The 24,539-nt window shown below is 45.5% G+C and overlaps 2 protein-coding genes across 3 annotated transcripts in view; one reads left to right on the top strand and one right to left on the bottom strand.

Moving 5' to 3' along the window:
* Nucleotides 1–190: 190 nt before the first annotated feature.
* Nucleotides 191–5,220, top strand: MRPL16 (mitochondrial ribosomal protein L16). Of its 2 annotated transcripts, none has more exons than XM_035124320.3 (4): nucleotides 191–328; nucleotides 1,693–1,758; nucleotides 4,208–4,356; nucleotides 4,538–5,220. In XM_035124320.3, the coding sequence occupies exons 1-4, from the start codon at nucleotides 277–279 to the stop codon at nucleotides 5,021–5,023; spliced, it is 753 nt and encodes a 250-aa protein (XP_034980211.1). In that variant the 5' UTR covers nucleotides 191–276; the 3' UTR covers nucleotides 5,024–5,220. The 2 variants fall into 2 exon arrangements, with proteins under 2 accessions (XP_034980211.1, XP_088520617.1); XM_088664491.1 differs by having other exon boundaries at nucleotides 191–550.
* A 3,423-nt stretch (nucleotides 5,221–8,643) lies between these two features.
* The window catches only part of STX3 (syntaxin 3), a 39,040-nt gene continuing 23,144 nt past the window's right edge, over nucleotides 8,644–24,539 (bottom strand). The window contains exons 2-11 of the mRNA XM_035124343.3: nucleotides 21,823–21,903; nucleotides 21,164–21,263; nucleotides 20,571–20,645; nucleotides 19,210–19,277; nucleotides 17,986–18,094; nucleotides 17,718–17,791; nucleotides 17,293–17,427; nucleotides 15,809–15,919; nucleotides 13,487–13,593; nucleotides 8,644–11,258 (exon numbers count right to left, since the gene is read on the bottom strand). Of these exons, the coding sequence (XP_034980234.1) occupies nucleotides 13,507–13,593; nucleotides 15,809–15,919; nucleotides 17,293–17,427; nucleotides 17,718–17,791; nucleotides 17,986–18,094; nucleotides 19,210–19,277; nucleotides 20,571–20,645; nucleotides 21,164–21,263; nucleotides 21,823–21,903 (840 nt within the window). The 3' untranslated portion in view covers nucleotides 8,644–11,258; nucleotides 13,487–13,506. The remainder of the gene's footprint in view (nucleotides 11,259–13,486; nucleotides 13,594–15,808; nucleotides 15,920–17,292; nucleotides 17,428–17,717; nucleotides 17,792–17,985; nucleotides 18,095–19,209; nucleotides 19,278–20,570; nucleotides 20,646–21,163; nucleotides 21,264–21,822; nucleotides 21,904–24,539) is intronic.

Below are 24,539 nucleotides of genomic sequence, written 5' to 3'. Positions count from 1 at the left end.
AAACTCTCCCTTGCTTTTTCTACCCACTGGGCAGCCGGGGACCAACCTCGTCCCAGGGAAGAGCCAGAACCGGCCCCCCGGGATCAGTTATTCGCCGGAACTAAACCGTGTCGCCGCTCGTTTCCGTACGTCCCCTTCTCACTAACACCCTCCCCACCGGAAGTAGAGCCCTGCACTTCCGTCGCGCTTTGGGATCAGAGGCTCGAGGTCAGGCGGAGCTTCTTTGCGAGAGAGCCTCCCCGCCCACCCTTCTGGTGCTCACGGCAGCGCCGCACGATGTGGAAGCAGCTGGGGCGCCCTTTGCTCGGCCTCCGCGGGACCCTGGCAGGTGAGGAGGCCTGTTTGGGAGGAGCCGAGCTGCCGGGGCAGAGCAGCCGGGGAAACGTGCCCGGCTCTCCGGTGCCCTCGCTTCGCCGTCCCCCCCTAGGCGGCTGGCTGGGCGTCGCGGGAGCAGCAGGCTGGGCCAGATGGGCTTCGGGCTTCATCCGGCCCCGCTCTTGGTTGTGCTCTCGCAGGAGAAGGAGCAAGGATCATCCCGGAATTTTCTGCGGTAGGAAGTCGAGGGAGAGGAGCCGCGTAGCTCCTAGTTCCCGCTATGGGGATAATAAAGCGAAGATCCTGCCTCTGGTGAAGGCAGAGCTCCTGAAGCAATCATGCAAAAGGGGAAACTTCGAGAAGGTGCAGTTTGCATCACGCAAGACTGCAAACCTACCTGTACCAAAAGATCCCGTTTTACATGATGAACACCAGCTTCGATGGCTTTAGAAGGGGTTTAGGGTGCTAGGGTTGCCATATGTTCTCCCCACCCCCAGGACACATCTTCTTTTTCGTGGGTATGTAAAATGAGAGTCCATAGTGAAAAGTAGAAGTCGGCAAATGTGTCCTTTTTTTTGCTCTATAAAATATAGCAACCCTAGTTAGACACGTTCATAGAGGATGGGGCTATCCATGGCAGCTAGTAAAAAGGACTATGCACTACCTTTGGAATTGGAGATACCATACCTCTGAATTCTAGTCACAGGGGAATAACTGCACAAGATCGCTGAATATACTGAAATAAGCCTTCAGTCAGATCCAGCAGGACTCTTCTAACCAGCAGGACACCCCTCCTTTGTGTCCATAGTGTCATCATTTCTAAGCTCTAGTAGAAAACCTGAATGGTTGTGGCATTCAGTTGAATGTGGAAAGAGAAGTCAATTATTTGTTCTCTGAGCATTCTTTGGGCTGCTGTTGTTTGTAATGTGAAATTGTACCCCTCCCCATGTGTGGACCAATTGATTAAGAATGCCGAGGTGTGGTGCATCTTCCCTGGAATCCAAAGGAAATTAGCAACCAAAGGGCTATCAAGTGTAGGGGACCTTTGGCCCCCCTGATGTTGCTGAACTACATCTACCATCATCAGTTGCTGGGGCTTTTGGGAGCTGTAGTTCAGCATCTGGACGTCCAAAGGTTCTTCACACCAGAGCTAGATGGTCCACAGCATGATGTCTTTGAAGAAACCATAAGAAATTATAACTAAGATTGCCTCTGCAGCACTTAGATTCCCCCCCCCCCCCCCGGTTTCTGGCAGCTTCTCTTCAAAGTATACATTTTTTGTGACGTTATCAGATACCATGTTTTGATGTGTTAAAGAGTGGATCTGTGTTTCTGCTTGACAATAAATTTAAGCACTGTGCCTTCTGTTTCTTCTAGATTCCAGTGGAACCAAAATTTTCACTGCTGGCTTGAAGCAGTATAAACTTCCACCAGATTACAGTGGTATGTTGAGAGCTAAGGGAGAGTGTTAATAAAAGTATGAAATGGATGTTTGATAATGAGTGTTTTATGGCAGGATGAAGTGCGGTAAGCATAATTGGTATTCACTCAGAGGTGTTCGACATTGTAAGAATAAATCAGGAATTAACGCAGGTGGTGCGGTGGTCTAAACCACAGAGCCTAGGGCTTGCTGATCAGAAGGTTGGCGGTTCAAATCCCCGCAATGGGGGGAGCTCCCGATGTTCAGTCCTAGCTCCTGCCCACCTAGCAGCTTGAAAGCACATCAAAGTGCAAGTAGATAAATAGGTACCGCTCCGGCGGGAAGGTAAAGGGCGTTTCCGTGCACTGCTCTGGTTTGCCAGAAGCGGCTTAGTCATGCTGGCCACATGATCCGGAAGCTGTCTGCGGACAAACGCCGGCTCCCTTGGCCTATAGAGCGAGATGAGTGCACAACCCGAGAGTCATTGGCGACTGGACCTAATGGTCAGGGGTACCTTTACCTGAAATCTCATGGAATGAAACACTGGGGTAGTATTGTTCCCAAAAGAATGATTCTCCTCTCTAGAGAGCTGTTCGCAGAACATGTAGCACCTGGAAAACTCTCCCATCTCCTCCCCAATACAGCAAAGACACTGTGCACACAGAAGTTGCCTTCCATGTATGTAGCCTCAGCTAGCTAGGAAATGCCAAGCATTTGAAGATCCCACTGCTGGCTTTCTCCATCCAGCTGCAGTGACTGCATAGGCACTGAAACACAGTGTTGAAATCATACAGGTTAGCTTGGCTACCTTTGGCAGTATTGTTTGAAGGAGTTGTGAGGGGGTTAAGGTTCTAGATTTAACCCCCTCCTCCTGATTAGGAAGAAGAAAAACCTTGATTGAGGTGGTTGGGGCATAGAGTGACTGTTGCTTTCTGGGACCAGAACAGATACTCAAAAAATGCCCACTTTGTTCTGGGCAACAAGTGCACTTAGTGTACATTATTTTCTTAAATATATTTTGTACTAGGCAGACAGTGATCACATGAAATGTGTCGAATATGCTTCCCTGTGTAGTAAGTGGAATCAAAAACACTTAGTAATGATACTGTGCTGGAATGCTGTAGTTAATACAAGCATGTGTGCCCGAAGAGCAGGGGACCCAACTCCCTGCTGCTGTTATTGTTGTAGTAAAAGAGCAAATAGAGCAACTATACTTTTTGCTAAGGTTTGGCTCTTTTATGCAATAGCCCTTTCGGCTGCTCACGCCTGTCCCATTTAACAGAAGGAAATTTCATTCCATTTCAAACTGCTGCCTTATTACAGCAAATATAGCTTCAAATTAACTTCATGAACCAACATGGTGGTAATAAATCTTAACGCTGCAGTCCTATACAAATAGTTCCATTGGTATCTGGGATATTGGTGCCCAACTGAAGGCCAGTTTATGTTAGCTTAGCAAAGTGTGGGCACATACACAGACTCTTGCCTGTATTAAGTCTACAAAAATGAGGGAAGCCCTAAATAGGGAAGCAGTTCTGAAGAGCACCGCTGAGACCCATTTTTCTCTTCACTAGGACCATAAGGGCAAGGAGGAATCTGCTTTTGGCGCAGAAGAGTCCTGTTACCAGTAGCTTCTAAATCCACTACAATTTTTGGTATTGCACTAACTTGCTGGTGGCATCTACTGTCTTCCTCAGGAGGCTCTTAAAAAAAGAGACCCTATGTAAAATCAACTTAAAGGACACAGAAAGCTATTTTTTTGAGGTGGGGGAAGGTATTTGAAAAAAACACACACAAAAATAGTATCGGCTAGCCTGTTTACTGTAGCTGGGGGAGGCAAAGTGATGTTTAGAATCATAGAATTGTAGAGTTGGAAGGGACCATGAAGGTCATTAATCCAAGTCATCCGGATATACAGTGGTACTTACGAATGACTCGACTTGCAAATGTTTCGAGTTACGAACAGAGTTCCGTCCGTCTTTTTGGATGCAGTTTAGATAGGATTTTTTTGACTTACGGATTTTAAATCCCCCCCAATTGGCTTTGACTTGCAAATTTTTCGCCTTACGATGGTCCGTTTGGAACAGATTAAATTCGTAAATTGAGGTACCACTGTAGTCTGTTATCAGCTCAAATGTTAACTTTGACTTAAAATCTTCTAAATATTTGTTAACGTTACTGGCTCTAGTGTTCCTATATAGCAGGCATCCCCAAACTTCAGCCCTCCAGATATTTTGGACTACAATTCCCATCATCCCTGACCACTGGTTCTGTTAGCTAGGGATCATGGGAGTTGTAGGCCAAAACATCTGGAGGGCCACAGTTTGGGGATGCCTGCTGTATTGCTTACAATAGGTAGCTAATCAGGAAGCACAGCTATGGATGATGAGCTGAGATTCCTGGACAAAACTCTTTGGTAGTCTAGGTGGGAGACTGTTATAAGAAATATTGAACCCAGTTTTATTCTTCTAGGCATCACTATTCCTGAGAAAAACAAACTGAAATTTGTTGAAAGAGTTCCAGCTGTACCAAAGGCCAGGCGAGAGTTCAAGAATTTACGTGACATCCGTGGTCCATCTGAAGAAGCCACAGAATTCACAGAAGGACAGTATGGTATTCTGGTGAGTGTGAGCATTGATGTGGCTTCTCACTTACATAGAAAAAGAATATGAGGAGATTAAAGTCATGAAGCTTAGAAAGGGGAGATATCTGTTAACGTGATTTCAGGAGGAGTTTGTGTGCCTGACACATATTTTCCTATTTCTGAATGGTGAAAATACTTTTTCCTCCCCTTGCCTGCAGGCTCTTGGTGGTGGCTATCTCCGCTGGGGTCATTTTGAAATGATACGTCTGACCATCAATCGGCACCTGCATCCCAAGAAAATGTTTGCAGTGTGGAGAGTCCCTGCTCCTTACAAGCCCATCACACGCAAAGGTCTAGGGCAGCGCATGGGTGGTGGCAAAGGTGCAATAGACCACTATGTGTCAGCAGTGAAGACTGGCCGCCTCATTGTGGAAGTAGGTGGGTTCTGTGAATTTGCCGAGGTGGAACGCTTCCTAACAGAGGTGGCCAAGAAGTTGCCTTTCCCTGCTATAGCTGTCAGCCGGCAATCCCTGCAAGAGATGCGGGACAAGGAAGAGGAGAGGAGGCGCAACAACCAGAATCCATGGACATTTGAACGCATAGCCACAGCTAACATGCTAGGGATAAGGAAGTATTTGAGTCCCTATGACTTGAAACTGAAGGGTCGGTATTGGGGAAAGTTCTTTCTACCCGACAGAGTATAAACAGGAAGTCATGGGACGGGCAGTATTCTGCTCCAAAGCATCAATTCTTCCAGAGACTTTCCCTGTATTTTTGACTTTTTATGGACAATGTGTTATGGTTGCTTCCTCACATGTTCTATACTTGGAAATCAAGTAGATGTGGAGGGTGATGGAGCGGCTGTAAATACTTGGCTGAATAAATCTGCCATTTTCTTGTCCATTTTTGTTTTTCCCACACAGATGCAGGGCCTTTAAGGAGGACTTGTCAGTTTGCAATGCAAACTGAATTTGGAAGAGTTGTAATTGATAAAAGTATATTCAAAGCCAAGTTTGCAACTTCTAACCTTTTGTATAGCTCATTTTACAGCCGGAACATTTCAAAGTGCTTGTGAGACGAGGCATGCATAGTCCTGAGATAGCTTAATTTTTATATACGTTGGTGCTGAATTCTGCCATGTTGCCAGTGAAGCTAGATTAGCTGTGAAATAAAAAGGGCTGTATAGGGTAATCGCTTGGGCCTGTGCCTATTCTTGTAAGTCTAAATGGGGTAGTAAGATTTTAGGGGTCCAAAAAAGCTGCTTCTGTACCAGGCAAAAGCCCTCAGACTTCTTAGCTGTCAATTCTTGGGAGTCCTTGCAGTACATCTGGGTGAGGAGCCCCTCCTCTCCAGATATTGTTTGGACACCAGCCCCAGCCAGCACGGGCAGTGCTCAGGGATGATGGGAGTTGCAGGCCAGCAGCATCTGGAGAACCACCCACTCCCCTTCCCTATACAGTGGTACCTCGACATCCGAATGCCTCGACTTCCAAAGGTTTTGACTTACCAAGTCGGCAAACCCTGGAAGTCTTTTCGCCGCATGCGCAAAGCACGCTTCGCACATGCACAAAATGGACGCTTCGACAACCGAAGGTTTCAACTTACGAAGAGCGCCGCAGAATGGATCGCCTTTGTAAGTCGAGGTACCACTGTACTAGAAAAATAGGTTGGTTATGTAGTTTTAGTTCATTTAGTCTTTCACACATAACAGCAGATCAAACAAAACTCTTTATTCCAGAGGATTTCTGAACATCCATGTCTTTTGAGCAGCAAGAGAGTAGCTTTCATAAGTCACAGTTATGAGGAAATGAATAAGCCTTTTCCCTTCCAAGTCCAGAGCATCCAGTGGCCCCTCTTGCGCACGGGACTTCTAATTTTTATAATTCAAAGGGTGGGTCGTCAGGCAGTTGCATATATCTCCCTTCTTCCTAGTGACTGGTTTATCATTTAAAGGGGAACAAACAACCTGAGGAGTTGCCCCAGCTGGAGAAGGAGCTACACCGTTGGCCAGGATTAAAGGAATTAAAAGTGTTCCAGCTACATGCCCCCTACAAGAGAGGTGACGGAAGGGAGGAAACAACATATAGTTGAGTAAATACAGCTTAAGTTGTTTAAATAAATGACCACCTTCCTTCAAGTACGTGAGAAATTGTGGGATAGTTCTATATACAAGTATACATGTTAATACAACCAGTGTCAAATCGGACAGAACACAATGATTTACAAGGGGTGTGTGGCTCCCCTATGGGCATTTGCAGATTGCGCCTCAAGAATTCCCATTGATACAGCAGAATAAACGGACTGGCACTAGGACCACAAGGATGGCAGGAGTCTGCGTAAGCAACATTATTCAGCAGGCGAGGAAACAATCTGCTTCAGTCCATGCCATCATCCAGATGTTCAGCCACACACCTTTTGAGGCTGCTGTAAGAAGTTGTATCCCTTTCAACAAAGCATAAGCAGAAAAAGCAAACAAAACATAAATCACAGGTCTGAAAACCCACAGGCACCTGCTTGCCTACTGTCGATTGTCATAAAGGGAGGAAAACCTGTGGATTTTCTTCCATAAATAACATGAGCCGTTAGGGGTTTTCCCCTGGTGTGTTTTCAATGGTATATAAATCACCTTGAGATGCATGTAAGAGGAGATTCATAAATGAATAAAATAACAAAAGTACTTGGTTTCACTGGAGAAATCTAGGCAGGAGCAGCAAGTGTAAGGGGGAGTAAAGTTCCAATTAGAGCTGGTTAAGTATCAAGAGCAACCAAGAAGCTTGGTTGTAGCCAGAAGGCCCCTGTGCTCGTACTGTTCCCCTTCACTGTCTTACTTGGCTTTATGCTGGTGTACTAATCTCCTGAAATCCAGCAAAAGATTTTGAAGGGCAAATGGTTGGCTGTGACATCTCCATAAAGAGAGGAAGCACTGGAAATTGTAGGACCAAGGGAAGCATGTGTGGAGTGGGGAAGCCATCTTGCAAATCCATCCTGGAAGAAAGGAAACGGCAAGGAGCTGAGAAGGTTGAAGGTAAAAGGAAACAGATGACAAGTAGTATTGTAGCCTAACAACCAGCAAAAATTATGAGATCATACTACCCAGGAAGCTATCGCCCTCCTTTTATAAGCAAGATGCTCTTGACGCTCCGATTTAGAGCCTTTCAGTACATATGCATTTGTGAATTCTGATATTCTACTCTACTCACCCAGTTGGACTGCACAGACTTATCTCCAGCTTGATGGCTCCACCTTTCAAGCTTTTTTTTTTTTTTGGAGGGGGGTATTTTCTGCTAAGGTATTCTGCACCATAGCAATGGGTAGGACTATAAGGCAGTTTGGGAAATAGTAGACTGCAATGTCCATAAAAATGAGAATTACCTTGATTAAACAAACCTCTGGATCAAGCTTCTGCATGCAACTCACCTTAGACAAGTGGTGAGGGACAGGATATGAGCGCTCAGGTAAAGAAGCTGCCGACAGTAGAGGCCAGGATGATGGCAAGAATGATGCAGCATATCATGATCATGATCTTCTTCTGCTCAGCAAGAGGAAACATGAATAGCAATATACCCAGACATCTTTCACTGGTAGGGGGATGGTAGCAGGAACAAGGGGACAGAGGAGAGGGCTTGTGTTTTGTGGGTAACAGGCGGAGGATAAAATTAAGGAAGACAGGAAACTAGGGACATAAACACACCAGAGTTAAGGAGAGTATTATGGACAGGGCTGTTCTTTCACAGGTGCAGATAGCACTGAGACTGTTCCATTTCCTTTTTTATACCAACAGTTTTTTACATAACACAGAAGAACTCCATTCAATTTTGGGGTCCTGTACAACCCTTAAGTAGTTTAGATGGAAAGCGTATGGGTACTGACACTCTTAATGGCAGCCTTCCTCCTCCTTGGGTGCCCAGATGTAATTGGACTATAGCCCCCATCATCCCTAGCCAATATGGCCAATTGGTCAGAGATAATGGGCGTCATAGACCACAACATCTGCGGACCAAGGTTTGGGGAAGGTTGACAGGACAGAATCATCTTACCTGAAAGATCTGGCATAATGACAATGGGGAGCGGTGGTGGAATCCAGCCACTTTATGTTCCAGGTGTATTTAAGAGGCAGTTCCTCAATCCTGTGTTAAGAATAGCAAACCTTCTTCCCCAAGACCCACCCACTGCAAGGTGTGTTGCTGAAGCATATATAGGATATGGGCAAAAGCCATACAAGACCAAGAAAGTACACACCACCCCTCGAAACAATAACTATAATGGCTTGTATGGCTATACCCAGTCCAGAAGTTCAATACACAAGCACAGAGTTTACAGACTATTTGAACATCAAACTCATTTATTAAAAACAAAAAACCAGCTCATTAAAAAAAAGCATTGACAAAACCAAATTCCTATAATCTCTGCTGTCCATAGGCAGCACAGTATTTTGAAATCCAGTCTTCCCCGCTTTGCAGATGGCTCTCACGGGTGATCAGTCCACCAACTTTTTAAGCACCGCTTAACAATGTACAGACATCAAGGCCTAAAGGAAAGGACATCTCTAGGAAGACTTTCCTCTTCGCTCCATCTGTGCACTCAAAGAGGTCACTGCCAGTTGGCAGGAAAGTGTTTGTATGGTTACTGCAACATCAAGACTAGACAGGCTAGATACTGGCTGGAATTGAATGGTGGAACAACGGGTAACCAGCCAGATTTTCCTAGTGTCCAGGAGATGGTCATCTCCCCCAGGAAGCAAATCCTCAATTCCAGTCAAAGGGGCTTTCTCTCCCATGGGAGATAACAGCTACAGCAGACTTTCCGGTGAAGAATTCGTATAAATTAAATTTATATGATTTAAATTTCAACAGAAATTTCAACAGAAACTTAACTAAAGGACCTAAAGCTTTCTTGCCGTATTAATGTCTCTCTATCAACCCTTAGTTCCAGGATGATTCCCCACCTTTGAAAAAGGGAATGTGGTTCATTTAGTCTGTGAGGTAGGCTTCCGTGCAGTGAACTTATTGGTGCTGAAAGTGAAAGGTACTGAAGCATAGGCGCTTGCTTCTCAGAGAAGGGCCTGAGACTTGCTCCCATACAATGGCTAGCCTGAATCAGCCTTCTGTGCATTTTTGCTGAGCTAGATCATGATGCTTTCCTAGCCAAATTCATTTCTCTGTGCCTAATTCACAGTCATATCCCTTCGCTTCTGCGAGTGACACCCGCAGTAGGACACAGATATGACTGAAAATGAAGCAGTGAGGCAGCTGAATAACTTCTGAATAGGAAAAATAATAGCAAAGGGTTTCTCAGACAAAACCATAAAACTCATGTTTGGAAGCAGCAAGCCTTGAGGGGGATTTTACTTTACAAAAACACAAAAGCGTAACAACTGCTAGGACCACCCTTGAGAAAAAACCATATAAATATGCTCTTTTAACAAGCTTGAGGTCTTTTAAATGAGAAAGTAAAGTCTTCCCCAGCAGAAGTTATAGTATCACGAAAACATGCCTTATTTGTATGTCTTATGAACCAACTCACTGCCTTTCTCCACACCAGCTTTTCCCAGCTGTGCAAACCAAATTGGCTGAGTGATGAACAGCAATTTAATGGAGGCAACGTGACCATTCAAACAAGGTAGAAACCCTCAGTAGAAAAACAACACTTCCAAGCAAACAAAGCCTTTCATTTCTTCCCAATTAGTATGTCATCAGACAAACATGCACACACAGGACTGGGGGAGAGAGGGCATACACAACCATGCCTTCAGCACAGAGGCACACTCGCCCAAGGAAAACAAATATTTTAATGCAGGAAGGAATTGCATTCTACTGCTTTCAGAAATCTGAATGCATTCCAAACAAATAAGGTTGGCTACCCATTTTGTAGACCACACATATTCCCAAGGAGTGCTTTCCTCCATAGGCATCTAAGGACATCTTTCTTTTCAAACACAGACCAGTTCTAAGCACCCAAAACATCACACCTCTATTGCAATGCTGGCTGCTTTGAGCCAAGAAATTAGTACACAAGCAGCTCAGATTTGGAGGGCTTGAGTACTAGCGACTATATCCCACCTATGTAGCATGCAGTTTTCACAGCCTAATTTAGGGAAACTGGCTCGATTACCCAGCTGTTTTCATGCCTAGATGGCTGCATTTATGCCTGTGGTCCTAACCCGCTATCCCTCTCCCAAGATTGCCTCGATTGACTGCAAACTGTGCCACTATTTAGAAGTCAAGCTCTCTTTGGGGATAGCAGGGCAAGATATACTGTGGTATACAATAGGCTAAGATTTGTGTCCTGCAAAATATTTATGAGTCGCAAAATCTGCTCTAAACTTAAAAAAAAAAGGCAGAATGCTAGCCTCAGTATACAATGGGATGGTGGTCAGCAGTTATGTAGCAGATCCAGTTCAAGTCCTGGCCCTTAACCTGGGCAATTTTGACTAGCAATGTAATGTCTGACATCTCTAGTAAAGACATCTCCATTGTTAAAAGAAAAGGAAAAGGCACAGCTGAAAATAATCAAGGCACTGAGGTAGGCAAAGGTGTGTCCAAAATTCCGTCATTCCACCGTACTAGAGAATATTCTTGAAGGATGGGGGATTAAACATAGGAAATGCTTGATCTGGAGGCAGCAGGTGTTGTGGGAAGGAAGGGAAGGAAGGGTAAGGAGTAGATATGTTGGGAGGTTCTCTCTGGAGTGCTATGAGATTGCTGTACATCCTGGATTCAGCAAGGTACGTCAGACTCTTCTGGCTGCAGAGCTTTATCCAAGGAGGGAACTGGAACAGTATGTAGTTCTCACAGGAAGCACTGGTGCAAGTGAACTCATCCCGCAGGAAGCCATTCATACTGAATCCAAGAGGCCAAAGGCAGGAGGGTAGGCAGGGGAATGTCACATCATGGTGGTGAGGATCAGGAGGGGGAGTCTTGCTATCAAACCAGGGAGTGTCTGGAGGAAAGGAAAGGAACAAAATGGGAGGGAAAGTTATTCTCATGTAGGGCTGAACAACCAACTCACTATCGCCAGAGGGGTTCATCAAACCTCTAATAGCAGGAGTGGGGAACCTGTGGCCCTTCAATTGTCATATACAGTGGTGCCTCGACTTACGGATTTAATCCGTTCTGACGGCACCTTCGTAGGTCGAAAAATTCGTAAGTCGAAAAGCGCCATTGGAAACGCGGTTTCCCATAGGAATGCATTGTAAACGGAAAAATTCGTAAGTTGAAGCAACCCTATCTAAAAATTCGTATGTCGAAAAAATCCCTATCTAAAACTGCCGCGGTTTCCTTTCGGATGTTGAGACATTCGTAAGCGCACGGCCATTTGCCCCATTCGTAAGTTGAAAAATTTGGTTGTCGAGTCTTTCGTAAGTCGAGGTACCACTGTAGTGTAATTCCCATCATCCCCAGCTAGTGGCTCTGCAGGCGGGAGCTGATGGGCACTGAGTTCAACACTTGGAAGATCACAGGTTCTCCATCCCTCCTCTACAGTATCATAGGGAAAGGAAATAAATATACCTCCCCCTCCGCCCGCCAGCTCTCTAGAGTTCTTAGGGGAAATAGAAGCATCTCTCTCAATAACCCTCTACCTATTGTGGCCTGTGAGCTCAGCTGCCATAATCCTATATAATAAAGTGCAAGTGTCTCTGCGTCCAGTCCCTGTGTTCGCGCTACTGTGCATGTGCCCCACGGACACAGGGATTGGATGCAGAGACTGGACGCACACACACACGCGCGCTCTCCCCACCCCTCCGCCTACCGTTTCCCTTGCAGTCCTCAGAAGAATCGCGGCCTTCTCCTGGGCGCCTGCTGGCCAGCTGGGCTCAGCAGAGTGCCCCAACGAAGCGGCGGCCGTGGGAGGGGCCAGCTGCCCCTCCCCACATGCCGCTGCCGCTGAAAAAGGTTGAATGTTCTAGCGCCCGTTTATTAAACGGGCTGAATGACACTAGTCTGTACATAAAAGATTGAGAGGGTGGAAAGAAAACCATGGAGTTTGAGAAACAGCAAAGGTTCACAATCCAAGTGAGGACCAGAGCGGGGAGGAGCAGGAGCGAAACACACATATATATGGGGGCTGTGGGAGAAACAGCTGTCCTTGACCTGCTGTCTAGGAACTTTGGGGTCAAAGGAAAGTCTCACAAATCAACTAAGGATACCCTCAGATGTTGCACTTATGCATCCTCAGCTGTACAATACAGCCTTGAAACACCATCAGATCTGAGAAATGATGTTGAGAGGACCAGGCAACCCTCCTTGGCCAACACATTTGAGGAAGAAGAGCTAACATGGAAACCATCAGCTATGGGGAAGATCATTGCTTCAGTTGCAGAGCTGTCACTTCTCCGAAGGGCCCAAAAACTTCAGAAACCATACCTTGTGCATCCAGCAGACCTCAGCCTCTCTCAGGCTGATCAGACACTCTCTCCCACCACATCCCAAACGCTAGGAGTTGAGAACCGCACACTCAAGAAACAAGAGCTCAAATGTACTGGTGAAATTTACAGCACAGAAAACAGAGACCCAAATAAACATATCTGCTCTGAAACCAGAGAACTACATGAAGCTCTATTACTACTATTATGCCTCAAAATTCTAGAATCCAGTGGCATCTTTAAAATCCTAGTTTATTATATAATGTTGCTAGTCCTCGTGGTTGTTGATTGTCTACATCAGCTTTATATACTGAAAACGCAGGAATAAAACTAAGCCTGGCAAAAGCTTCCCTATTGTTCAAATCAAGTTATTCCATATGATCCTATCGCTTCTCACAAGCCCCAAATCACCAATACCCTGACACTTTATCTATGTCCTTCCCTTATACCCTATGTGCTCAACCAAAAAAGATGGAATAGATTTTTGCAGTACAGCCCAATTTCTGTAGAATCACTCCTTGCACCCCCAGGTCACAAAGGTCGAGAGTCTTAATACAGAGCGCTAGCTGCTCTCTAACATACCCTGCACATTGTAGGAAGAATAGATGTAGGTACAAAATGCAACTTGCCACAAAGTTCTTTTTTGTTGATTCTGTTGATCAGACAAACAATTAACCCTAGTCCCAAGTCATAAACATTCACACACAGAGAGGAGGAGAGATTCAGAAGCCCATCCGAAAGCCAAGCAGCAGAGGAGATGGCAAGAGAGGTTGAAGTAATCCTTCTGCTTCCACAAGCTACTTACAGTTCAGAGCCAGCAGCCCTTCATGTTTTGAGCCCTACTGAAAGTCCAATAATGAGAGCTAAAATTCCCAGCAAGGAAACCACTATCACAATGATAATTATTGTTTTCTAGAAGGGTAAAAGAAAAGGTAGATTAAGTCATTATAAGTAATTACATAATAACAACGGGGGAAATGCTGTGCACACACCTAGAAGGCAGCTTCTGGTTAAGCTAAAGCACTTAGATTGATACCATTTAAGACTAATTGACACCTGCATAGTCATCACTCAAAGGAATGCTACAGCAAGTGATGGCTTGTAAGTGTGAACCAGTCAAAGACAGAAAAGACAGCAAAGCATTTGTACTGCCAGACAGTACTCAAGTGGAATTGATTCACACATGCAGGTGCAAGGCATGAAGCAATACCTTATGGAGTGATGAATATGCATGTGTGAATACTCCATTAGGTACACTGTTTAAATAAGTTTGCATCCAATGACTTTGACTTAAAATGGGTTGTGCCAATAATGGGACAGGGCAGGGGGGCTGAGCTGGACCAGGACCATGGCATGGCTAGATGAAGGCTTTAATCCTTTGCTCTGATGCAGTCCTGATTTGACACCACCCCTCCCCTGCCCCTATTATTCACAATGGACGGAAAGCACACATTGTCCCCAAGGGGGACATTTTTCCTATTGCAAAGAGGAGGCATGACCCTCGATTCCAATCAGAACTGCATTGGGGGTAAATACTTTAAAAATACACACACAACTTCCCCCTCAAAAAATAATAATCCTGCATGCGAGGGCTAATATTAGGCATGTGACAAATATTATGCCTTTTTTGACCATGATTCTCATGCTTACATTTTGCCTCAAATATTAAAAATACAGTCATACCTTGGGTTGCATCCGCTGCGGGTTGCGAACGCGGTGGACCCAGAAGTGTTTACTTCTGGGTTCCGCCGCGTGCGCATGCGCAGAAGTGTTCTGTGCGCTTCGTGCATGCACAACAGAGTTCTGCGCGCTTCGTGCATGCACAGAAGCACTCTATTGCACTTTCGTGCATGCGTGAAAGAACCGCTCGGGTTGCGGACTTTTCGGGGTGCAAACGGCACCCCGGAACGGATCGGGTCCGCAATCCGAGGCACCACTGTAAAGATCAAGCATCCAAGAATTCTGCGCTTTGTAAAGCAAGGACAGAGGTCCTTGTTTTTTTTTATAAAGTTCAGAACAAAACCCTTAAATGAGACTTAAGACTCCAGTTCTATGCATTTATTCAGATGTCAAGTCCCAAAGAATTATGTAGGATTTATTCCAGGTAAGCATGCACAGAATGTAGCACAGAAAAGTGATAAAAGAATGGAAGGACACCCCAAAGCAGAAGACTGCAGAGTTGATGACAAGCAAACTAAAAAAGTTCAGCTCTCAAGTTCTCGAGACCCTGTTGAGAGAGTTTAGGAGCTGTGAAAGAAGAGACCTTCCTTATTCGGGGGGGGGGGATATAGTCTAAGCACTATTGGGAGAGCAAAACAATGCTTAACAAAACATTGCTAGCTGTTCATATAGTTCATTGCATAGTGGGATGAATTTTTGAACAGTCTGCAGGGAAGGTGGAGGAACTGCAAGTAGACAGGATAGGGGGTGGGGAAATGGGTCTTCATCTAATAAGACTGAACAGGGGTTTTGGTAGATGAGGAAGAGAAGGGCAAGAGGTGCTCCAGTTGGTTTGCAGGATATGAGTTCAGCAGTAGAACTCAAAGGGCGGATGGACAATAATCTAAAAACAAGGGTGGGAACCTCGGACCCCCTCAAAGACTCTCTATGTGACCATTGGAATTCTCTCCAGCAGGTCATGCCCCTTCCCAGTCCACGCCCATCTCCTCCATGCCCTTCTGAGTGCTTTTGTCATCTGGCTGGAAAGAGTCCTTGGACAGCGATAATTCATCTCGCTTGCCTGGGTGGGAGGGGTGTGTGTGTGTGTGTGTGTGTGTGTGTGTGTGTGTGTGTGTAGAAACCTTTGACTTTTGCATGAGTGGCATGCCCCCGGAATGAAAAGGGCTCCCCACCCCTGGTCTACGGGGAGGGAAGGGAGGGAGGGACTACATTCACTTCTTCCTCACCCTTCGCGCTTCGCTCTGATACTTTACGGCCTTTTTGGTGTCAGCCACAGCCCGTTCCACAAAGCCTACTGATTGGTCCATGTTGTTCTCTATGCGGTCAATCATGCCTCCCTTGCAGAGGAAGAGGAAAGCCGGCAGCGAAACAGAGAGGCAGAAACAGAAAGTGTCAGCCAGCAAGGCGGCCGGCAGCGCAGAGCTGGTAGTCCACGGGAGAGGCTCACCTTGCGTGCCTTACTCTTATATTTCAGGGCCTTTTTGGTCTCCTCGCGAGCTTTCTCTACGTGATCTAAGGTATGCGCCAGGTTGAGTTCTATGTTATCTACAATTTCTCCCTGTGGGAAAGTTTAAGGGACGGGGGTAGAGAAGCAAAGAGAAATAATGTTATCATGCTGCAAAACGCCTACTGCCATGGCTAAGACCCTCAGTTTCCCCCACCTAATTCTATGCAGCCTTCAGCTTATTCTCCCCACCCAACACGGATTTCCTGCCATATAATTCCTCTCCTCTCTTGAACGCTTGCCCTCTCCTCATGCAAGCCAGGAATTCGCCTCACAGCTGTTACCCTCCCTCTGAATGAATGGCTCTTCCAGGGATATGGTTTCCATCGACCATCAACTTGCCCATATTCCCTCCCTCCTCCCACCCAAACACTTTTTTAAATTCTGAAAACAAAACACTCACCATAGTTTGACCTGACCGGCAATTCCTCCGCATTGCATTGTGAGCAGAAAACAAGAAATGGGGCCTTAGTAGTATTCAGGCTTCCATGCTAATCTCTAAGCAGACTATTTCTGCCTCGTAACTGATAGGTGTTAATAAGCACAGCTGTGAAAACACCTTCTTTACTTTTTGGATAGCATAGTGCAGGCATGTCAAACCTGCGGCCCTCCAGATGTTTTGGACTACAATTCCCATCTTCCCCAACCACTGGTCCTGCTAGCTAGGGATCATGGGAGTTGTAGGCCGAAACATCTGGAGGGCCGCATGTTTGACATGCCTGGCATAGTGGAAGAGTGACTAGTAGAGAAGATGGTGACACAGCCTCTTTAGTCCAAGAGACAGAGCTCTATCCCCAGGAGTGTAACAGGGTAGCAAGCCACGCTCCAGACTAGTCAGACAGGAATCTATTAGCAAATGAAGTTACTCTCAACTCCAGTATCCAAATTACCTTAATAATGGACTTCATCAGGCTACCCTGGCCTACCATTATTGAGGTTCAGTCAGCCACATGCAGACATTACTCTGTCAACCCCTAGACAAGGGCTGCAAATTATGCTGGGGGGCATGCTTGTTAACTCAGAAGCGCTGTTACATTAACTGGTTGGAAAGCTTTTTTGCAAATGCTCCCTGTTAACTTATTTCTCTTCCCTCTAGCATCCCCTCTGCAACCCCATCTCTCTGCTCAACCCCCATTTTCTCTCGTTTCCCATGCCACAAACAATTACACTCTGTCTGACTATATGGACAAAAGCAGCATGCTGTTGGATCAGACCGAAGGTCCATCTAGTCTAATTTTCCTCTTACTCATTGGGCAACTTGATGCCCCTCAGGAAGCTGCCTTTACAGGTTGTCAACCTCATTTCCCATGGTTAAACAGATAACCAGCTCTGGGCGCTCTGCTATTCATTGCCACCTTTGCTTTTTATCAAGGTCTCCATTCGGTGATCCATTTCTCTCTCCACCCCCTGCCCCATAGCTCAGTTACCTGATTTTCCACTAGCATGGCAATGTCCACAAACATGTCGTGAAGCTCCTTGATGCTGCTTTCAAGCCGCAAAATGTCCTTATGCCGTCCCTCAATCTCACTCAATGCTTGCTTTGAGATCTGGGAATCCATAATCTAGGAAAAACCCCAAGATTTGTCATTTGCAAATGTACTATAGTGACCACGCTTTGCAGAACGTTGCTTCCAAAAGTTCTGCACTGCGGTTTTCATATGCTCCCCTTCAATCTATCCCAGCTCTTCTCACTGGATATACTCTTCCATTTCACAACATGCCCAAACTCAGCCGCCATCTTACAACTCCAACCAACAACCCTTGGTGCTCCTACAATCCACAGATATTCTTTTGCATTCTTCTCCCCTTCTCAAGCTTAAGCTGCCTAGCAGTCACCTTCACACACACTCACCCCAGATGTGAATATTGATGGATTTCCGCTCTCTAACATTTCCTCGAGCTCCTCATCTGTTGTATTCTTCCCGGCTGCATCCCAGGGAAAGAAACAGGGAGAGAACAAGAGTTTCAGGTACTGCAACAGGAACAAACACTTCCTTGGGAGCTACAAATCCTACCAGGGCAGGAAGGGGTGCAAATGCTTCTAGGCAGAAAAACCCAGCTCTAGCATTCAGGATCATGCTCTACCCAAAGGTGAAGGCCAAGGCATAAAGCATACATACTGATCTCAAGCTGTCGCTGAATCCTTCCTTTGCTCCGTTCCCGGAAGTCAACCTGTGCTTCGTTGTACTTCGTCATCACATCGACAAATTTTCGGGAAAGGACTGAATGCTGGAGATAGGAAGAAGTGATGACTCAAGGGACCCTGGCTCATTCACTCTGTCTGATCTACCAATTACCTACTGCCGTTATTTTTGGAAGCTGGAAAGTGATTTTTTTTATAAAAAAAACCCCGTAAGTCTTTGAGTCTGCATTAAAAAGAGACTTAATACCCTCAAGTTTTCAAGTGTGTGTGTGTGAGAGAGAGTGTTATCTTTAAGAAACTGAAAATCATTTGCATAAGCAAAAGCATTTTAAATATTTCAAAATTACAGTTAAGCAGCTTGTGTGAAATGAACTGCAAAAGATGCAGAGTTCATTCCTCACCCTTCCAAGCTACAGATCAGAAACCATCAGCTTCTTTCTCACTCTCTCTTTTTTTTAAAGCTAGCTATCAGGGCCAGATTTGAGCTAGGGGGTTCAACTTGGAACCAGTTTTGTTCCACCATGAAAAGCAAGCAGTCCTTCTGAGCATGTGGGGAAAAAAACTCTCATCATTATTAATTTAGTCATTGCTTCATTACAAAAACAGTGCTGAAATGACTTACAACAATATCTCATGGCTCATAAATACATCATTTAAAAGCAATACAACAGCTAATAATGTTAATTTTAAAAAATCCTCCCTGAAATACAAAAGTAGCCTCACTTGCTCCTGGATAAACACAGAAATAAACAAAATATTCCAAAAGCAGTTGGACTCTAACTGCCTGGTAGAATAAAAACAGCTCTGCCTGGCACCAAATATATGAAAATATCTCTTGGGGGGGGGGGAAATGGGAGAGAATGGCCTCATATGCTGATCTTAGGGTCCAGGTAAGTTTGCACAGGGAAAGGCGGTGTGTGAGGTATTAGGGCCCTGAGTTGTGTGAGGCTTTACTCGGTAGAACCAGTACTTTAAATTGGGCTTGGGAAGAACTGCAGCTAGTTCCCACACAATTGGGATTCAGATGCAGGCCTGAGAATGTGGCTCCCAAGAGGATTTGAGTTCCAGATTATTCCCCACTCCCCCCAGCAATTACCCTCTTGTTGCTTTCAAAAAAGCTTTTCTCCCTTCTTTTCTGACCACTGACTAACAGCGGGCAAAGGCATCCAACAGTATGGAATTGCCACAGAGCTCTGCTTACCTGGGACTTCCGTATCCGCAGGTCAGCTGATGATCGAACCTCATCCTGTTCAATACTCCTCTCCATACCTGTGAATGCAGGGAAAGGAGTTGACGGAAAGATGCTCTGGTTCTATCCTGAACAGTGAAGAAGCCTTAGTCCCTTTACCTAGACAAACCCCTATACCACTCTCATAGGTGCCAACTTCTAGGGGCTGAGGCATTTTCAGTGGATGTTGTACGACCACTGGCGGAGGAAGAGGAGTGCAGGGGGAGTGCACCGCCCCCGGCAGCGTGATCCCAGTGGGGTGCCATCACGGCTGTCCCCCCTGCAGGTGGTGCGCCCTACCCCCAGGACACACGCCCCACCCCCGGGACTGACGCCAGCCCTGTCCCCACCTGCTCTCCACCACCCCTACCCCCCGGTGCCGGAGCATGAAGCTCCGCCACTGTGTACGACATCTTGTCCCCCCCCCCGGTCCTCTGGAGAAGCTGGTGCCTCTGACCATTCTCCCTCCCTCCTTCTACATTAGTGTGTGTACTAGCATATTGCCATAGTATGTAGGAACAAGTCCTTTTCTTAAGCGTCTGCATAATTTAATTACTTTAGTGACGAGAGAGGAACATGCAGAGGGTGGCAACAAGAAGACTGGGCCAGGGTGCCCAGCCTGCAGCTACAGAAGAGAGAGACGCTAGTATATTGCTTACACTTTATGCTAGATGGGAATCTTTTTCCAGTAGTGGGTGGGTGAAGCGAACTCCAAAGTGGGCAAGGCCAGACCCACACAAAATGTCTCTCTCTCACAGACTCCCACACCCATTCTACTTAATCTTCCATTTTCTCCACTGATTTTTTTTAAACAAAGGTTATAAAAATAAACCGAAACCCTCTCCAATACATTTCTCTGTCCTAACTGTTCAAAAGGCAAAAAAAAGTCATTAATCCCCATGGAAGAATGCAAATGGCATCAAAACACAGCTAGGCTGAAGGCCCTAACTCACAGGAATTCAAGACCTCAAACTTCAAAAGGCAATTTTGAAGGCGTTCAAAAAAATTGCATGCATGCCGTTGCAGAATTCTTGACTGATTTCTTGCATATTTTCGAGGAACGTAAGTCTACCTCTCTTCTAAGACATTTTCTCTTCTTTGCAGAGATCAGAGTTGCAACTGCACACTTTGCACAACGAAGCCCTTTCTTCTCTCATCTGCTCTGTACTGAACAGCTGACGAGTAGAAGGCGACCCGGGGAGCCAGATTCTGGCAATATCCAGCCTGCAGGCTATGAGTTGCCCACCCTTGCTTTAAGCATTCCCTAAATGAGAGCTCAAGCAATATAAATTGGAACTTCCAAGACCAGTCTGCCCGAGGGACATGTTACTTACTCTTAAGTTTGTTTCGGACACTGTTAGCCATTTTCTTGATATCTGCTGTGAGCTGCTCCAGGTCGTCCTTAGTCTCTGCAGAACACAAGAATAGACATCACTGCTGAGCAGCATGAGAACAGCAGCAAGCATCCTCTTGGAAAGAATCCAGTTTTGAAGTCACGAGAGAGCAGGGCAAAGAGGCAAGGTTGGCACCAGCACCTGGCGCTTTAGAGCTGCTGGGACCACAGGGCCCTGGCAGGGCCCACCAACAATTTGGCTCCCAGCATTTACCTGGTGGCATCAGTGGGAGGTGGCCATTTAATTTCTCACAATGCCCCCATCATAGTATCACTTTGGGGCATTGTGGGAAATTAAACATTGTGGGAAATTAAACTTTGTCCACAGTCTTCTGAAACCTGAGAGGACAGCAGAGGAAGCCTCTTCAGACTGTTTACTCCCAAGTTTTAGCCTCTCACCCTCTTACACAGTATATCAAGAGGCAAGGAAGCATGAAGGGTTTAGCAGGTTTGGCTCTGTGTTCTCAGAGCAGGGGAAAGTCCATAAGAATCATTGCCAAAAATTTCTCTCAAGGGGGCTTGTGTCTTACTCACTCGGTTCAGGGATTGGGGCTGACAGGATGATGCTATACAGCTTTTTTGCCTCGTCTACATTTTCGGAAATTTTGTCAATATTCTGCCGGGTTTCTTCAATCTGCAAAATTATGGAAACAAAATGAAGAGGAATCTTACCACTACACTGACACCGCTGGGAGGGTAGGTGTGGGGAAATCAAGAGCCTAATCCCCACAGATCCAGCACCAAGCTCATTTACGCATACCTCACTTTAACTGTCCCCCCTCCCCAGGTCATACAATCATATTTAGGAACAGCTGCAGCCGTCACACCTTTGGATGCTGTCCATGTATGGTTCTTTCCTATCTATGTAATTGTATGTCACTTGACTACTACTCCACATGGAGGAAATGCAAACTGTTAAGGCTCCAGAGGAGACAGCACGGCTAAACACTGTTGAATATGAGACAGGAAAGTCAAATAATGATAAGGAGAAAACTTCACTTGGCACTTTTAGAACACCATTATTCACGCAAAGCATATTCTAGCTTCTGCCTGTATCCGCTTCCTGAGAAAGTGAGTACTTGTCACAAGGGAAACAAATAAACCAAACCTCATGAAAACCCAGCCTATCCATGTGCCATGATTCTTGGTTTTAATTTCAGGTCTACATTTTCTCTCTCCCAGACTCTCCTTACCTCTGCAAAGAATTCATCCATGAAAGCTGTGTTGTCAATAGCGATTTCCAGGTCATCATCGGCATCATCCTGGTCCTGTTTCTGTAAAGGGACAAGATGGCAAGAATTAAAGGAGAAGAATCACACAACCATATTTTACACCAAGTCTAACCTCCTTAGTCCAGCTTGGTGGTAAAGGAAACATCTTAATACTATAGGCTGGAGTTGCATCTTTTCTCTTTTTAATTGGCAAATTTCATTCTGCATTGTTTTTAAGTTACAAAGATTACTCTAGGTACCATTATGCAAAAAAATCTTAGAATAATAAATAGAACATTAAGAAGAAAAAATCCTCACACACTATCAGTAATATAAATTAGGGTTGCTATATGGGACATAGCTGGGATTCAGCAGTCGGAAATTGTGTCCTTGTGGAAATTGCTTTAATGTCCAGGGAAATCTGCACATATGGCAACTCATGTTGGTAGTGCTGTTTCCTTAAAAATAGATCATAAACTCCTTTTTTGTTTTTCAAAAAAGCTCAACAAATTTGGGCAAAATCCTTTTGAAATATGGCAACCCTAATACACGTACCTTGGAAGCCGAACGGAATCCATTCCAGAAGTTCGTTCGACTTCCAAAACGTTCGACTTCCAAGGCACAGCTTCCGATTGGCTGCCAATCGGAAGCCATGGAAACTGCGCCAGATGTTCAGCTTACAAAAGAACGTTTGAAAACCTGAACACTCACTTCCGGTTTTCGATCATTCAGGAGCCAGAATGTTTGACTCCCAAGGCATCTGGGAGCTGAGGTAAAGGTAAAGGGACTCCTGACCATTAGGTCCAGTTGCAGATGACTCTGGGGTTGCGGTGCTCATCTCGCTTTACTGGCTGAGGGAGCTGGCGTACAGCTTCCGGGTCATGGGGCTAGCATGACTAAGCCGCTTCTGGTGAACCAGAGCAGCGCACGGAAACTCCATTTACCTTCCCGCCAGAGCAGTACCTATTTATCTACTTGCACTTTGATGTGCTTTCGAACTGCTAGGTTGGCAGGAGCTGGGACCGAGCAACGGGAGCTCACCCCGTCGCAGGTATTCGAACTGCCGACCTTCTGATCAGCAAGCCCTAGGCTCTGTAGTTTAACCCACAGCGCCCCCTGCATCCTGTAAGCCACTGAAACACATGACAAGTTATTCCACATCAAACCTTGAGATTGAAACCAACCACCACAAACCACTTGATCACTTTTAAAAATGATGCAAATGCAGAAGGATTTCCCTCTTGTATCCTAAGCTCATGAAGCCCAGACTTGCTGCCACTGTCACCAACTGTCAGAAATCTAGGGAAGGTAGATCTACAGTAATAGCAAGAGCAGGATCTCCACCCGGTCAAAGGCTACAGATGGCTGCTTCCACTGTATGTTCTGTGGTTTGTGTCCATTTTTCCTTCCCACAGAAACTGCAACAGCAAGGGAAATACCAGGATGTGGAAGAAGACGGTGGCTCTATTCCATTACAAGAAAGGGCCCAATAAAAGGTATGGAGGCAGACCACACCTAATGCTGGTAGCCTTCTCCAAACTAGTGAAGAGTTGGAGATACTTTTCCTTTGTGCAGGTTAAGTAGAAAGGGAACCAAGGGTCTTTAGCCTCTCCCCCAAAGCTGTCCCCCCCCCGCTCCTTAGTCTGCTTTGCTCTTCCTGAAATGAAATGTCTGCCTTTATTTAACTATGCACCTCTACAATATTGACTCCAGGCTTGCAACGCCTGCTCTTAAAAATAGCACATCGTTCGTCATTACTTGTTGAGCAACAAAAACCAAACAAACCCCACCCTCTACAAACTACACCCTTGTAGGGACTCATTCTGCCTTGGGTGGAAAGGTGACAAAGGGATAACCAGGCCCTAAGGTCAACAAACTGTATACAGTAAAGCTGACTGACTGGAAGTCGTGTTGCACAGTCAAGGCCAAGGCCTTTCAAGGGCAGGACAAAGCACTGATGTTGGTTGTGCATCACAGGTCTCAGATGGAGAGGCAAGAGAACAGAGTGCAGAGAATAAAAGCTAAAGGGAGGAGAACAGACTGGGTACCATCAATTTGGGTGGCAAGCACAAAGTTATCAGAGTTTTCAGAATTCGGCTTTCAGAGATACCCAAAATATAAGCTTCTTTGATTAGGGTATTGCATTTTTTGTTTCGGGTGTGGGAGAGAGATTTACATGCTTTGTTTTTGAGGTAAATACAGTATATACAGTACACTAAACCTGCAACTTACATGGGAGTTAGGTTCTGGGGATAGCACCTAAAGCCAAAATTGTGGATAGTCAAAACACATTGGGTTCAATGGTGGGTGGGATTGCCAAAGTCTTCTTTCCTGGATGCCCACCTCCTTTTATTTTTATTTTTAAATTGCCAAGCACGTAACGCTGAATGTGCACAAGTTAATTAAGTAACAAGTTAATTAAGTAAGTGGGCTGAGGAAGAGCGGTCATCTTATCTCAATATTCCAGCTACTGCCAAGATCAGGAGGAGAAAAAAACAAAAATCCTTAAAAAGACCGGAAGATCAAGTGACAGATTCAGTAACCTTAGAGGCTGTCAGTTGTGAAGCACACAATGGCTTTTAAGATTCTAATAAATTATTACAGATTGTTGACTTGGATTGCAGCGAGGAATGCTGCCGTAGATCATGTGAGCCATGAGAAGGAAATATAGGCTTCTTGTAGAATGTGAGTTGATCGAA

This window comes from Zootoca vivipara, chromosome 1 (assembly GCF_965207765.1).
Source record: "Zootoca vivipara chromosome 1, rZooViv2.hap1.1, whole genome shotgun sequence".
NCBI classification, from domain to species: Eukaryota; Metazoa; Chordata; class Lepidosauria; order Squamata; family Lacertidae; genus Zootoca; species Zootoca vivipara.
Note: the sequence above shows the minus strand (reverse complement) of the source record. Positions and strands in the feature narration are given on the sequence as shown.

Excerpts from the sequence above, each read along its gene's own strand:
- MRPL16 (XM_088664491.1), top strand. The coding sequence starts at position 277 with ATGTGGAAGCAGCTGGGGCGCCCTTTGCTCGGCCTCCGCGGGACCCTG. Across the intron at positions 551-1,692 it reads TCATCCCGGAATTTTCTGCG|ATTCCAGTGGAACCAAAATT; the intron begins GTAGGAAGTCGA and ends TGTTTCTTCTAG. Across the intron at positions 4,357-4,537 it reads AAGGACAGTATGGTATTCTG|GCTCTTGGTGGTGGCTATCT; the intron begins GTGAGTGTGAGC and ends CCTTGCCTGCAG.